The 15,685-nt window shown below is 40.5% G+C and overlaps 1 protein-coding gene across 7 annotated transcripts in view; it reads right to left on the bottom strand.

The window, feature by feature from the left end:
* PlexB (plexin B) overlaps positions 1-15,685 on the bottom strand; it is a 498,951-nt gene that overhangs the window by 228,615 nt on the left and 254,651 nt on the right. For 5 of the 7 annotated variants that reach the window (XM_083117851.1, XM_083117848.1, XM_083117849.1 and 2 more), the window contains exons 1-2: positions 7,027-7,890; positions 2,336-3,730 (exon numbers count right to left, since the gene is read on the bottom strand). In XM_083117851.1, the coding sequence (XP_082973977.1) occupies positions 2,336-3,670 (1,335 nt within the window). In that variant the 5' untranslated portion in view covers positions 3,671-3,730; positions 7,027-7,890. Of the gene's footprint in view, positions 1-2,335; positions 3,731-7,026; positions 7,891-15,685 lie in introns of those variants that run through there. The other 2 variants (XM_083117847.1, XM_083117846.1) reach the window with 1 other exon arrangement.

Here is a 15,685-nt window from a genome sequence, read left to right on the forward strand (position 1 = left end):
AGTGGGAATTTGCCCCCTAAATACCTGCTTAAGGGGATCTGTGATCCACCCAACCACTCATCAACAGGTGTCTGAGGGCAACTCCCAGGTGCAAAGGCGGCCGGAGCGTGGTGCCGATCACACCACATCTACCAGATCGAGCATGCGAGTAGAAACCACCTCACTCTTGGCAAACGCAATGCACAGGGGAGAGCTTTACCTTTTATTAAGTTTTCATTTGAGTTTTACGTTTATGACTTTTTGGAGTGGGGCGAAGGGCGTTCGTTCAATTGCCTCACTTTGTTTTCATGTAATTTTCCTTTCTGGTAAAATAGTTTGAGGAAAACCAATTCTAAAAAACAAAAATTAAATTGGAATATTGAATTACTAACGAACAATTAGTATTTTAACTTGTAACCTCGTGAATCAATGCTTATTCAATTCGAAGTCTAGAATCACATTACACTTAAGGAGCTTCAGTAACTTCATTTAATTAGAAAAATTAGAGGTCAATGAACTTATATTGTGAAATAAAATGCCACTAAGTGAATAAGTATACAAAGTTCGGTGTCTAATTGAGGAATATAATATGTATAAATTTAAATTAATTCTTAATCAAAATACAATATTTTTACACCCTTCTTTATGAAAGAATATTACGTAACAGGAAGTGAGGAACCCTCACAGTGTTATCAATGCCAAGTATGGTGTCACACATGCGAAACTATCGGCGTTAACTGGCAGATAAAGGATCATGTTGAGCCGCCCTACACTCCCAGATGCAAACTTCCCCTTTTGTCTTTGTGACAAGTGTGGTATCAGCCGTGGCAGGAAGTGAAGAGGTATGCCCAGAGATAAAAGGCTGTCTACTTAAACAACAATGATGTCATCTTGTGTGACCATATCATCCTGAAATTTTCTAAATTTCAAATGGACTCCCACTTTGTGCATGAAAAATTTTACTTTTGTTATGATAGATTAATAACATTTTAGTAACAAAATATGAGCTAACATTTAACATGCATTTGAAAAAAACGCAAAGAAAATTTAACATCTCTTGTTGGTTGGACTCAGAATGTTATTCACAGCCAGTAAGAGACTTTTCTATTGGAAAAGAAAATGCATGGTGACGAAAAATTAACCTATCACAATCACCAGACACTTTCAATTGTTTCTCCCTCGATTATACATTGAAAAAAAAAAAACAAATTTTATATTTCCTATTTTCTCTTTGTCCATGACAAACCCATACAGTAACACCAACATTTTTTAACGTAGTAGAAAAATGAACAATCTAAAATGAACTTTACATGTGTATGTTTCTTTGTTTCATAAAAACTTCATTAATTACATATTATAACAATATGTTCTCTCCCTAGTACCCACTTAATTTCTTGTTGCATATTTCTTGACAGTAGAAACATCAGTGAGAACTTTTAATCTCTCACCTTCGGAGATGAATTTTTTACAATTATATATTTCTTTCCTTATGATTTCAAACATCAGAATCATATTGTGCATTCAAGTCCGCTCATGAATTCATTGACTCGGTTGGGGTTCACAAGAATATGGAAAAGCAACTTAAGACTCGGCTATAACTAAGGGACAGGGAACAGGTGTGTCTAGAAATATAAATAAACGGAAAGAAACCACTAGGAGTGTTAGTTTTTGTGAAACTAATACAAAATGTGAAGTACTATAGAACCAGTAGATTAACTCTGGCTTGAAGATATATCTAATCCGAGGAGAATCAACATTGAAAACTTCTAGCATTAAGAACATGTATTGTAAGCAGATGCTAAACATCTGGATGATAAAAATACATTACATACAACATAAATAATCTTCTGACAGAAACCAGGAAATTAAAAAAAATAGCTTGCTAAAGTGAGGTTTTCAATTTTCAAAGAAAATTTGTAGGAACTTATATACACGCCCACAGCCTAGAAATGTTTTCATGCTTCTCTAGTTATTAATTCAGAACTTCATGGCACATTTGACACATCATTGTTGCAAGCATTCAAATTACTTTCTCTTTTTAATTTCTGAACATACACAAGTCTCTTCGCTTTCCTTATACCAAATTTTATGATTTTTTTTTCACTCTGGTTCCACACACATGGCCTATATTAGCAGACAAATATTAAAATAAATTTAGAACTACTAACAGTGTAAATAAAAACTACAACGAATGTACATTGCACATCTAAACATATTTTACTAGTCAAAGTAGGTATATTGGTAAATGCTACAATGTGCTGAAGAAAAAATAAAATATATTCTAAAACACAAATGTATGAAACAAATCCATAACTAATTTCAAAAACTAAAAAGAATATAAAAGTGTTTGACTTACCCCAGCTTTCGGGCATTTTCCATCCAAAATAGGTCCTGAAATGTAGCCCATATTTCTATATTTTATGCTTCCATTAAAACACATGTGAATATTTTCGTTGAACTTAATTTCAATATCTTGAAGACTATAAACACACATGACCGACTGTGGCTGGGGTTGATTTGTTATTCCACGACTGGGACTAAACACTCCCACAAATATTGGATCACCAGCCTCAATGCCAAGGTTATGGGCAAGGTCAGGGCCAGCTCTCGTCATCTTTGCATCTCTGAGGATGTTATAGTTCATTCCGTCGACAGACTGACACTGGAGGGTCACCTCCGTGTAGCTGTCGTAATTCGCATCATTGATGCAGGTTCGTGCAAGGCGTGATACGTATCCCTGTTCCTCCTGACCCGGCAAATGAGACTGTTTCTGAACAATCACGAAATACGCATAGTCACTCGCGTTAAAACCGTACACATACTTCACGAGAAAGTGATCCCTGTATTTCACGTCTATGTTCAGTAGGGACTGCTTCGAGAACGAAAACTCGGCGATATCAAGATTGTACAGGTTCCGACTTGCAATTGCGGGCACATCCAACCGGTAACCGCCATTGTTTGTGAACGTGGTACCCACGTAGAGGACGTTGGTTCTACCCCACGGTTTGTAGTGTTTCGGGCCGATGAACGCGTACGTGGACGAAAATTCGTCGTTGGCTGCAATGCTGACAGGAATGAATTCAGGTTGGAGGGAAATGTTCGCCATCTTGTACTTTTCGCATGCACCTTGCGACACGGATCCGCAAACGATAAGCATTCTGGATTCCGTATCAATCACCAACACTTTGTTCACATTGTCCGTCAGAAGGGTTGCCATCTCAGGGGAGCTGCACCCTGTAGCGTGGCATTCTGGACTGTCCATCCGTGGACCAGTTTTCACGGCTTCCTCCACACGCAAGGAGCTGTTCAGCTGAAACAGTCTATTAACTCCGGCAACGAACACGCGTCCTGTAGTACGATCTACGGCCAGATGCGTGAATCGCGTGGAACCATTTCCCGGAACGTACTGGGTGACTATGTGTCGGAGGGTAGGGCCGGTTCCTGCCGCGTCGGTAGACAAAGAGGCCCCCGACGATCCCGGCGCCGACGAAGAAGCTGCCACGGCCGACGACGGGGCTGGTAGCGACGATGGAGTCAAGGATGATGAGAGAGGTTGGGCAGCTGCGACAGATCCATCTCCTATGCTCGCCCTCGGTTCGGTGTCGACGCTGCCTCCAAAACCGGCTGATAGGGCCAACCCGAATGTTATCCAAAAGGTGGTCACTACTGGCAAGTGTAAGGTAGGAGCCATTCTTCACTGCTGTGGGCGACTTGATCCTTTAGGAGAAGCGATGATCCACCATTTCTCGACCTGAAATGCAGATATAAATATTTTAATGCATTTCCTAAGTGCTCGATGAATAATTCTTAGTTTTGCAAAATGGAACAATACATCAGTAACATAACATTCTTATGTGACGTCAAATCATTTTTACAAACTGCGTGACATCAACATATAAAAATAATAATTACTGCTCAGTAATGTCACATTTCAGGTAAAAATGCAACATATCATAACATAGAACCTACTACTGTTCACACATCATAGTACGTATGCGATAATATTGAAACATTGCGTTACTAACACATTATCCCGTGTGTGTTCACACTGCTGGCCATAACACCAGAATCTTGAAGACTAGTTCACAACTCCATCCCGTTCAAATATTGTTCTACTGGTCGGAGGGGGGAGGAATCGTTATAGCGCACGCGCGATACATATAACACCCATCGAAGACAACGTAGCTATCCACGCGCACATACACCACTCACTCTCCTTTACTATTAATCAACAAAACAGTTCTCAAGCGTGGAAATCAAGAAAGACAGTTCACCCGCATGATTCAATGATTAAACCTCGCTCGCTTGGTAGGAGATTCGGTTTCAGGGTATCATATTTCCAAAAGACTTCTAATGAGGCAAGAGGAACTACTAAGTACATATTTATTAGAGCCCACTTTGAAAATTTTGTGCATGAATTGTTATTTTTCATCATACAATTATATGAAAACTAGCAACAAGCAATACTAAAATTAGCCCATGATATACCTATCCGCATTCATATTTATGTTACATATTTTTCTCATTTTACGTCGATTTCTGCCTACGTGGGCTAATCGCGGCGGTAAAGATGAATGATAATTAGATAAATTTAACGAAGGGGCTCTTTCAAAGAAAGGTCCGTGCTCAGGACAGGATTTGAAGCTGGAACCTTCAGTGAAACTATTGTCGATTAACGTGCTCGGCCATCGAGGAAATTAGTACATGCTATGACAGATACCCTGTTTGTATTTTCACGTAGAATACGCAATCCATAGAACGCTACTCTGTCGGACAATAAAGTATATTTTCAGCGATTCACTACCTTTCGGATGGAAACACAAGTTTTTCGGACTGTCTACTGTGAACATTTATAAAAATGCACCAATTATAAAACAGAATAGAGAAAATTATGAAAATATTTCTTGCTTGATCTGTTGTTATGCTCATTGCGAAAAACCATTTCACATGAAGAGATGAAAATCATTATCATTAAAAGTAAATATGTTAATCACGGGTCTTGAACACGAAGATTTAGATAAAGTAGAGAAAGTTTGTTCCGGCCTAACTTTTAAATCCAGGCTTCCGATTTTCTAGCTCGGGCTCCGTAAAGTTGCCACGCACTTTCCAATTTCTGATTCGTCACGTTGGACAGGGGGCGTTCTTTACTTGTCAAAGTACTCTGTGCTCAATAGGAAAGGCGGCGAATATAAAAATTGCATAGTTTATTAATATTTTAAAATCTACTTTGGCACATTTTCGAACTTCGGATGCGTAAGACTCATCCAATATACCCCAAAAAAATTGCATAAATATTTATCTACGCTGGGCTTTTGCTGAGCAGTGCGAGTTAATTCGTAATGATTTTCAATAAACCTAACGTGCTTAAGAACAAGAAAAACGCTCACGAATATTTACAGAGTTGAAGAAAGGAAAATAATCGATTATATAAAAGGCGAAATTAATTTGATTAATAAATATGCATTTTAACATGCTTTCTACCATATCAAAGATCAAGCTTTTCTATTCATTTGCGCAACATATCATTACCAATTAAATTCTCAGTTCCATTAGATTCCATTACATCCACAGTCGTATTACTTCTCAAGGCCAGTAATGGCATGTCTACCGAAGCTATTCGTGACCGAGCTATCCAACCCGCCTTCCCAAGTATTTTCCACGCTTCATAGCGCCAATCTACAGATCCCGTAGTCTTTCAGATCCATTGAAATATCGAATTTCACGAGCAAGCAAAATGGGCAAGCTTCAGACGAGTTAGACAGACGGGAAATCACAAATAGGGCTTCAACCAACTCTCCTGCAAAATAACATGCATTGCTTTTTGCCTGCACGTATTTTTTTTTAATCCGATCTACGAATGGAGATAATGGTAACGTAAGCGTGCTCCCTACTACCGTAGTGCGTGTCCATTTGTAAAATTAAATAGACACGCAAAACTATACGCATGCGTTCATTCCGAAACATTTAAGAGCGTACTCAGGGGTTACCGATGGAAATGGAATATTTCGCTCCTCTCAGATTCCGTAAACTATCACGATAGAGCACGCAAAAGCTTCTTGTGGGTGTGATTGGCAGTGTTAACAGACCGAAACATACGCCGTACTTCTACGAATTTTCTAGCATAATAAGATTTCTTACTGAAAAAAACTAGATCGCTGCTGAAATATGTAAGTATGCATTACCCCTTACCCCATGTCCTTTCGACAGGCGCAAAGTAAAACGTGAAATCATTATTTGTTCGCTTCGGCCGCTGCTGGTTAACGTGGCCTATCACACAATTTAATAATATATTTTTGCAATATTACGTTTTCATTATTACTATTGTTCAAAGAACGCTAATGTGACCGTGTGGCTTTGTGAATTATTAAAACTTTGCTTGCCTCGTTGTCGGACGCGCCGAGGGACTGCGCCCACCAAGCCGTGTTTCGCAAGCTCTGGCTGACAACGGTGTACCCGCGGCTGGCGGTCATGTCCAACTCCCCCGTTACCAGAACGGATGAAACTACCGCGCCTACCGTATTACATAAACGAAAAAACAACAACACGCATTCCAATCATAACGAAACAAATTTCATCAATTTCACCGATTTTAATAAAACGAAAATTTCACTTTTAAGCTGTTCGGCTTCGCACGCACTGGATTACAAAGGACCGTAATAACAATCCACCTGGTTTGAGTCCTGGTTCAGTATTTTCAAACATGCGTGTGTTAAAAATACATACTCATAAGATTTGACATGCCTCATGAAAACTGCGAAATTATTCGTTAATGAATAGTAACTTCCCTTATAACTAATAACTTCTCTTATCCTCTCCAATGCACTTGACACTTGGTCTATTTCTTACAAATAGTGCCTCAAAAATGATCAGATTTTCCACCCCATGATATGAACTACTGTAGTTTTAAACACAGCTCTGTGTTCATAGCAGAAATGTCACTTTTATATTTCTAGAGCGAAAATTTCTACAAATTCCACAATAGTGCTAAGTCAATAAAAGATGAAAGAAACGTTAATTCAAAATACTTGCTAAATATAATGTACTTGCCTTTCTTCTGCGTTGAAACTACCGCCTATCCCTGTGAGCTTAAAAGTTGCCGATATCTAAGGCGCATAGCCAACCGTCAATTCACCGAGACTAGCCCAACGACAAGCGGTCCCCTGTGACACAAGGTCCCAAGTACACGCCGCTCTTCAACAGATCGGGCGAAGACACTAGGAGAGAACGTTTCACAAGTGCTTTCTCAACTATCTCTGTAATTGTAAACTCTCGCTGTCGTAAATGTGTAACTTTCAAATGTTCATTGTCAGTACTCGCAATCCTCAACGAACGTTTTGCACTGTACCACAATAAATGTCTTCATTAACATACACTCCAACTAAACTTTCACAACGGTTTGCACTATAGTGATGACAGAAACATCCAACAAGCAATAAATATACAGACGATTAGGGTATTTTGAAACTTCACACGATGTACGTCTAGTATCGTCACTTTTGGCAGTACAAGACAGTAAGGCAGCATCTCTTTCGGTTTGCCGATCCGATAGGTGCTGCTGCGTTTGGGAAATAAACGTTAGGTCGAATGCGAACTTGAAACTTCCGAATCGACACCGTCATCGGCATGATGAGTTACACAAAATTCCCCGTGTTCCTCACTGCTGCCATCGGCATAACTTGCGGCGAAACGCGGGGTCTAGATTCGACACAAAGTTCACGCTCAACATTACTGGTCGAACGCCCCGCTGAACACTGAGTTCTGTTCACAGCTAGGTTTCGACTCCCTGCTACGAAGGACGCGGCGTGCGCGATGTACGATTGGCGTTAAGGTCCAGTGATCCTGACATAGAAGCGAGTCGATCGCCCTTATGCTGCTCCCCTACAACCGCGCGGTGTGGTCAGGGTTCCTAGCTGCGGGGCGGGAGAAGGGAATGAATGTTGTTTCTCGTTCCCGACGCGAAGATCCTCTGCACACTGCTGCCATCTACCGACGCGAGCTATCCGACAGCGAGTAGAAACATGCACAGGTGGTTAAAATCCGGGATGAAAACGTTTTGCCTTCGCATGTTGACCGTGCAGCCTGTTTCTTTGCCCGAATGCACCTGCGAAAAAACCAACCCGGGCGAATTAAGCGGCAGATGAAGTATTCCACGTTTTTATCACGTTAGGAATACACAAAATACGTAAAACACAAATCCGAAAATATTTTATTCCTAACGCTACGAGAAAGCTTTTCGCAATGACGAGTTCTATTTCTCGCAAGAAACTAGGATGGATTTATACCTTTTCTAAGGATTCACAAAAGCTACTTTTTCCTTATATTTCACATAACAAAAACACTATACACATAAAAATTTTATCAACAGAGGCCGATGTAGTGGTTGAAATTGAGCAACTATTTTATTTTTGCCTGTCAACACATTCTCACACAAACAAACGATTCTTCCGTTATATTTTATTGAACTATTTTTAAAAACTGCTAATTACAGAGTAAACTGGCTCAAAAATACACAATAAAATTTGTTCCTCTATCAGTCAAGCATGAAATTGCTTAATTTTGTATTCTAATGCGTCTTTTGTAATTTAACGTCGCCACTACTAATTTACGCAAATCGCTTATTTAGTTAATAACTTATTGATAATAACTAAATGTTAAAAATTGTAGCAGATGGCATCATGCAATTGGAGAAGTAATATCTCAATTCTCAACAAAAAATTTACCGTGCTTGTGGATGGCAACTATATCGATAGCAAATTTTCTCGCGTTTAGAAAGACATTTTTAAATCCAAAACTTCAACTAATTCTAATGTAACTTTTAATTAGCAAAGAAACGTGCACATAAGCTGTGCTAAATTGGAAAAATGGTTAGTAAATGTGTCTTGTTACGGACCTGATGTAGGCATGCCAACCCTCCCGGAATGGCTGGGAGTCTCCCGGAATCGAACACACACTCTCGGTCTCCGGAACATATTTGTTATCTTCCGGAATGACGATATATAGTAATATTACATTTTTATCATTATATTTTTATTTTATTTTTGTGTGCATTTGTCGAGCGAAGTAATTTATTATTACAAACCAAACAATTCAACTTCTCAATCTAATTTTGAATACTCGTGAAAAATGAATCATTGTTTAAGTAAGTGGGAACAGGGAAAATAGAAAATTAATAAAGGTACGTTTTCCTAGACGTGTTCTACAAATTTCTATCGATCGACCAAATAGCTTCTCTCAGTTGCAAGAAAGGGAAAAATGCAATCAAATTAATATCATGGTCACTAACATTTCCATCTTGAGGAAATTGGGGAGCTACGAAAGAGTAGCGTAACCCGGTCATGGAAACCTACAGGGCACTAGGCCTCACCCGTTAGAATAAGGAAAATTGCCAACTTCCCATTCCTCCCTCCCTTTTATTTCTAACTCCTTTGTCTTTCTTTCCTTGTATCTTGCTTCTAGCTTTCTACCTATTCTCAGTTTTAGTACCTATTCGATCGGTTTACTTCCTCTGCTTTCACTCCTATTTTCTGACGGTTTCTTCTTTATTCTTCCTCTATCGATCTTCTGCTACTTCTCTCCCTTTCTGCCTGTTTTCATTTCGTTCTTTCTTACTCTCTTTTTCTTCCATGTCTCTCTCTTTCTTTTCTCTGCGTGTGTCGGTTTTGTTTCTTCGTTTCTCTATTTTTATGTTTCTCACTTATGTTTCCCTTCTCTTTCCTATTGCATGATGTACAGAATAAGGGGAAGGAAATTTGCGTCCGTTAATGGAAAGTTTAATACAGGCTCCATTATCCACCCCTGTGTCGCTGGCTGGAGGTTTTCCGTTTCATCCTTGGCCATCGTTTGCAAATGTGTACACGCCTGCACGCGTGGTACGTAATTGATCTTGCTTTTTCCCTCTCTCCCCTCTAAACTTCGCGCTTGCAGGAAAGGCTCGGCTTTACAATACCGTCTGGTAGCTATCCAAGTTATGTACAACAACAATCAAATTAAACTTGCTCGTGGATTTCCGTTGGCAGGAAATGTGCAAACTCACACGCCAAATGGAATCGCTATTCAGATATTGTCGGGCAAAATCGCGCTAAATCACGTTTACTTTCCTGGCTGTAATTAGGAGCCCGGCTGATGAAATGTGGCCTGGCTCGACAAATTGATTTGCCTACCGACGCGAGCTCCAATGCGTCGCCAATGCCTTCCTCGCATTCCGAACCAAGCACCCACTCACGGTGTCAGTTACAGCGAGCATGGATGCCAAATAATATAATTCCTAATGGCTTTCTCAAAATAACTAGCCTATGACGATTCTGCAATATAGTTCACTGTGCAAATTAAGCTCCTAATGGCTAAAAACAATCAACCTATTTCCTTTATGCAATTTTTACACACAGGGGAAAACATAGTTTATAAAATCAAAATTAATATGTGCTGGAGGCCAAACTTTCGATTAAGAAGAACTTTTATGTGTACCAACTTTTATGTCTGTGTCTTACCAAATGTGTTTAGTATTACCAACACAATTTAGTAAAGGTGGTGATTATGTTTACCAAAAATCTCAATGAAACGTTTTTGACCAAATCAAACTAATTAGTTTGTTATCTGTATGTCTTCTATGCTTGCTTGCTTGTTCATGTGTTGTCTTGTGTATTTGCTTCTTTAACATTGTTATATCAATGCTTCTTCATGTTTCATTGATTTGGCTATTTTACTTCGCATTTCTGCCACTTTGGCTAGTCGCGAAAATGAGAATGAGTGATGATGAAATTGATGAAGGGACACACAAAGAACACAAACGCATAGGCCGGTATTCGAACCCGGGACTCCTGGCATCGTAGCGCGCTGTGCTAACCATTCCGCCACGCAAGTCGGTTGAGTTTGCTCGAGGTGTATATTCAACGTAGGTTTCCTTATGTATAGCTGAAACAATCAAATATAATATACAATTGTCTCATCTCTATTTGCACATCTCTTAATGTGTCATATATTTACATAGAATATATTACTCGTAACAAAGAGCTATCAGAACTTGTAGAAATTTCGTTTTCGATATGATCAATCCTTAAGAATTAGTACTTATACCTACTTACGAGAGAAATAATCAGAATAATATCGCAATTACTATAATTATAGCCTGAACAAATTATTAATGGACTTATTATCAATTATTTCTGTCACTTTATATTTAAGTGACAGAAATCACAGAATAAAGTTTCGGAAGATCAACAGCTGTGGATGATGTTCCTTTCTCATCTCTCTCTCTGTTTACTTTCATGCCCAGTTTATGGCGAGACAAATCGGACCTGTGAAGGAGCTTTCACAAGGATCGACTCCCGGATTTCCTGATCCATCTCATCAGAAGTGGACGTCACTTTTGAGAGTCTTCGCTCATCTTTCTTCCTGCCTTGTTTTATGGGTTTTGCATGCGGCCAGAAACTGCTTGCAGCACAGGTTGGTTAGACTAGTACGGGAGCTATAAGAAATGATGACCGTTTAGCCGGTACCAAATGCACGTTACAAATCCATACTATTCACAGAAGTATAACTAAACTGTGCCTAACAGAAGCATACTCCAAGGAAACTAATAAGTTCACTAAGCTACCGATACGCAGGGATAGAAAAATACAAGGTGACCGGTCGCCATGGCGCCTGAAGATTGACACCTGGTGCCTGAATTTTCAAATTCGGTTCTGAAAGAAATATATATTTTTTAAAAAAATATTTCGAGTTCGTTTGTGGAAATTTCCATTATATTTTTTTTAATAACAAATACAGTACCGGTATGTGTTTATTAATGTTTGTGTGTTTCCTGTATCACATGCATCATTAAATCAGAATTCTAACATGCCATCAATTTTTTTTATTTTTTTTGGCTGTTGCTAGCTGAATTAAAAATCTGCAGCAATATGGCAGAGTTGGCACATATTAGAATATAGTACATAATTATTCATGCTGTTACCATTTGAAACATCTTTAGGATAGCCACTATGCCTCAAGAATTAATTTATTTTAATCCAGTCTTCTATTAATTAATAAATTAAATGTTTTACGATCACATTTCAAAATGTGGAGCGTTACCTGAATTGGATTCATGGCTTTCATACCCCGCATTTGAAAAAAAAACTCTGGCTCCTGAGAAAGATGGGCGGTCACCTGAATTATTTTTAGCTTTGTCTACTCCTGTCGATATGCCATATTATATTGATTGTTCGAATCTAGGCCTGAGCATGGGTGTCCTTGTGAGTGTCCCTTCATCAGTTTCATCTAATCATCACACATCCTTATCGTCGCCGTTAGCCAAAAGTGGCAGGAAAGCGGCGCTAAATAAAAATCAAACAACTAAATTTTGTATTCATAGGCTCTACTAACTCGATAGATCACGTGATATCGCTTGCTTGCTGTCCATTTCCCGGATCTCAAGTACAGGTAGATTGAGAGATTGATCGAAATTCATGTAGTCAATATGGTTCAGTAGCGTTTCGTCCGAGTTGCAGTTCGTCCGAAAGCGAAATTCGTAGGAAAATGCTACAGTTCGTCCCCGACGGTTTAAGGCGAGGAGGGACAATTTCCCCTAGGTCTTTCTCGCTGGGGCAGCTGCCGATCACTGTTGCAAACTTCGCTTTTTTGGAGCCAGATCTGGCTCTTTGGTGCACTCGTTTGACTGTGAACTGTGGCACCCGCACTCTGCCCCACCATGATGCCACCATTGGCTCAGGCCAATAAATACCAACCTTTACCATGAGAGTACATTTTGAACGTGACGTGATATTCATATGTAGGCTGCATCACCAACCACCTCTTTCCTCCCCAGGTATTTTTATATATAGCGCTGTGGCTAAGGTGAAGATGACAATATTATTATCCGGGAATCCTTTATTTTCGATTTCATATGAACATCATTGGATTATTGAGATGGGTGATGCCGCCAAATCTAGGCGGAGAAAACTAAGAATAATTGCCATCACTTTAAAGCTAACAGTAATAGCAGCACCCCCACCCCTCTGACACCTAAAATTACCCTAGAAGGCACTTTAGGCAGCCTTCGTTAGTCTAGCTCCTTGAAAGTCATTTTTATCTCTATTAATGGTGAAATGTAGCTCTTTTATGCACATCAGGTTTGGCAACACTGCCAGGATAGCTGTAGGAGGCAAGGAGAAATACATTAGGTTTATGGGGCCATTATTTTATTCGTTCTTTCTGGAATATCAAACATCCAATGTCGTGGAAAAGTACATGGACGGAAAAGGACACGTTGAACTAGGTCATAGTAGAAGGAAAAGTCGAAACTCGCATTTGATTAGCCGTAATTTGAAGTTGAAGTTAATTTCCCATAAGGAATACATGGGATTCTGTAAATACTTATTAATCATAATTTTCAAACATCGCGTATAGCTTACTAATCAACTTGAAAAACAGTTTCCACTTGTAACATTGCGAGAAATTCATACTCTCTTGCATACTAAACCCTTTTTTAAATAGCAGTGCCCAATCCGAAGATATTGAAATAAATGCACAACTAGTGCGTAATTGTCCCTCCTCGCCTTAATGAGTTGCGTTTCGTCCGAGCTTGGATCCAGAAATTTTAGTCATGGCAGGTGGCAACACTTTCTTACAAGTTGACGACTGTGAAGGTGAGAGATATTAATATTTGCAAGTTCCAGAGGGAAAGAAATATTAAAACAACAAAAAAAAATTTTCTTGGATGGAACATTTAAGAGTGTTAGCAAACAGTTTGCTCAGTTTCATACAGTTCACGTAGATTTAGGAAACGGTAGAGAAGAGACAAATGTTACGCCTGCAGTTTTTTGCGTTTCTTCCTGACAAGAAAAAGATTACCTACATTCGCTTATTTGAAGCTATCCTTAAAGTACGCCGTGATTCAAAAATAATATACGTATTACAAACCAAAATGCTGTTGAAACTACTCATCGGATTATAGTTCAGCGGTTCTGAACGGAAGGTAACATCGTATAGTTTCGTTCAATTGCCGGTAGATCGCTGCCGAGTGCGGTAATTTCATGGAGCTGTTAAGCATTTTAAACATTCTAAAAATAACTTAAAATATCCATGGATTATCCGTGTCGGTCCATGCCGAGTGCGAGGCTATACGGCAGACCTACCTCTATTTTCATACAGATGGACCTTATCGCACTGTAAACCTAAGCAATGATCAATAGGTTTTAAAGCTTCATTAAACCCTGGAATTCGGACGAAACGCTACTCGGTCAGGTAACCGTAAGCTGCCTGTTCCTGGAATTCGAACGAAACGCTACTCTGTCAGGTAACCGTAAGCTGCCTGTTCCTGGAATTCGGACGAAATGCTACTCTGTCAGGTAAACCGTAAGCTGCCTGTTCCTGGAATTCGGATGAAACGCTACTCGGTCAGGTAACCGTAAGCTGCCTGTTCCTGGAATTCGGACGAAACGCTACTCGGTCAGGTATCCGTAAGCTGCCTGTTCCTGGAATTCGGACGAAACGCTACTCGGTCAGGTAACCGTAAGCTGCCTGTTCCTGGAATTCGGACGAAACGCTACTCGGTCAGGTAACCGTAAGCTGCCTGTTCCTGGAATTCGGACGAAACGCTACTCGGTCAGGTAACCGTAAGCTGCCTGTTCCTGGAATTCGGACGAAACGCTACTCGGTCAGGTAACAGTAAGCTGCCTGTTCCTGGAATTCGGACGAAACGCTACTCGGTCAGGTAACCGTAAGCTGCCTGTTCCTGGAATTCGGATGAAACGCTACTCGGTCAGGTAACCGTAAGCTTCCTGTTCCTGGAATTCGAACGAAACGCTACTCTGTCAGGTAACCGTAAGCTGCCTGTTCCTGGAATTCGGATGAAACGCTACTCGGTCAGGTAACCGTAAGCTTCCTGTTCCTGGAATTCGAACGAAACGCTACTCTGTCAGGTAACCGTAAGCTGCCTGTTCCTGGAATTCGGATGAAACGCTACTCGGTCAGGTAACCGTAAGCTGCCTGTTCCTGGAATTCGAACGAAACGCTACTCGGTCAGGTAACCGTAAGCTGGCTGTTCCTGGAATTCGGACGAAACGCTACTCGGTCAGGTAACCGTAAGCTGGCTGTTCCTGGAATTCGGACGAAACGCTACTCGGTCAGGTAACCGTAAGCTGCCTGTTCCTGGAATTCGGACGAAACGCTACTCGGTCAGGTAACCGTAAGCTGCCTGTTCCTGGAATTCGAACGAAACGCTACTCTGTCAGGTAACCGTAAGCTGCCTGTTCCTGGAATTCGGATGAAACGCTACTCGGTCAGGTAACCGTAAGCTGCCTGTTCCTGGAATTCGGACGAAACGCTACTCTGTCAGGTAACCGTAAGCTGCCTGTTCCTGGAATTCGGATGAAACGCTACTCGGTCAGGTAACCGTAAGCTGCCTGTTCCTGGAATTCGGACGAAACGCTACTCGGTCAGGTAACCGTAAGCTGCCTGTTCCTGGAATTCGGACGAAACGCTACTCGGTCAGGTAACCGTAAGCTGGCTGTTCCTGGAATTCGGACGAAACGCTACTCTGTCAGGTAACCGTAAGCTGCCTGTTCCTGGAATTCGGATGAAACGCTACTCGGTCAGGTAACCGTAAGCTGCCTGTTCCTGGAATTCGGACGAAACGCTACTCTGTCAGGTAACGGTAAGCTGCCTGTTCCTGGAATTCGGATGAAACGCTACTCGGTCAGGTAACCGTAAGCTGACTGTTCCTGGAATT

The sequence above is a fragment of the Lepisma saccharinum genome, chromosome 2 (assembly GCF_977018435.1).
Source record: "Lepisma saccharinum chromosome 2, izLepSacc3.1, whole genome shotgun sequence".
Classification (NCBI taxonomy): Eukaryota; Metazoa; Arthropoda; class Insecta; order Zygentoma; family Lepismatidae; genus Lepisma; species Lepisma saccharinum.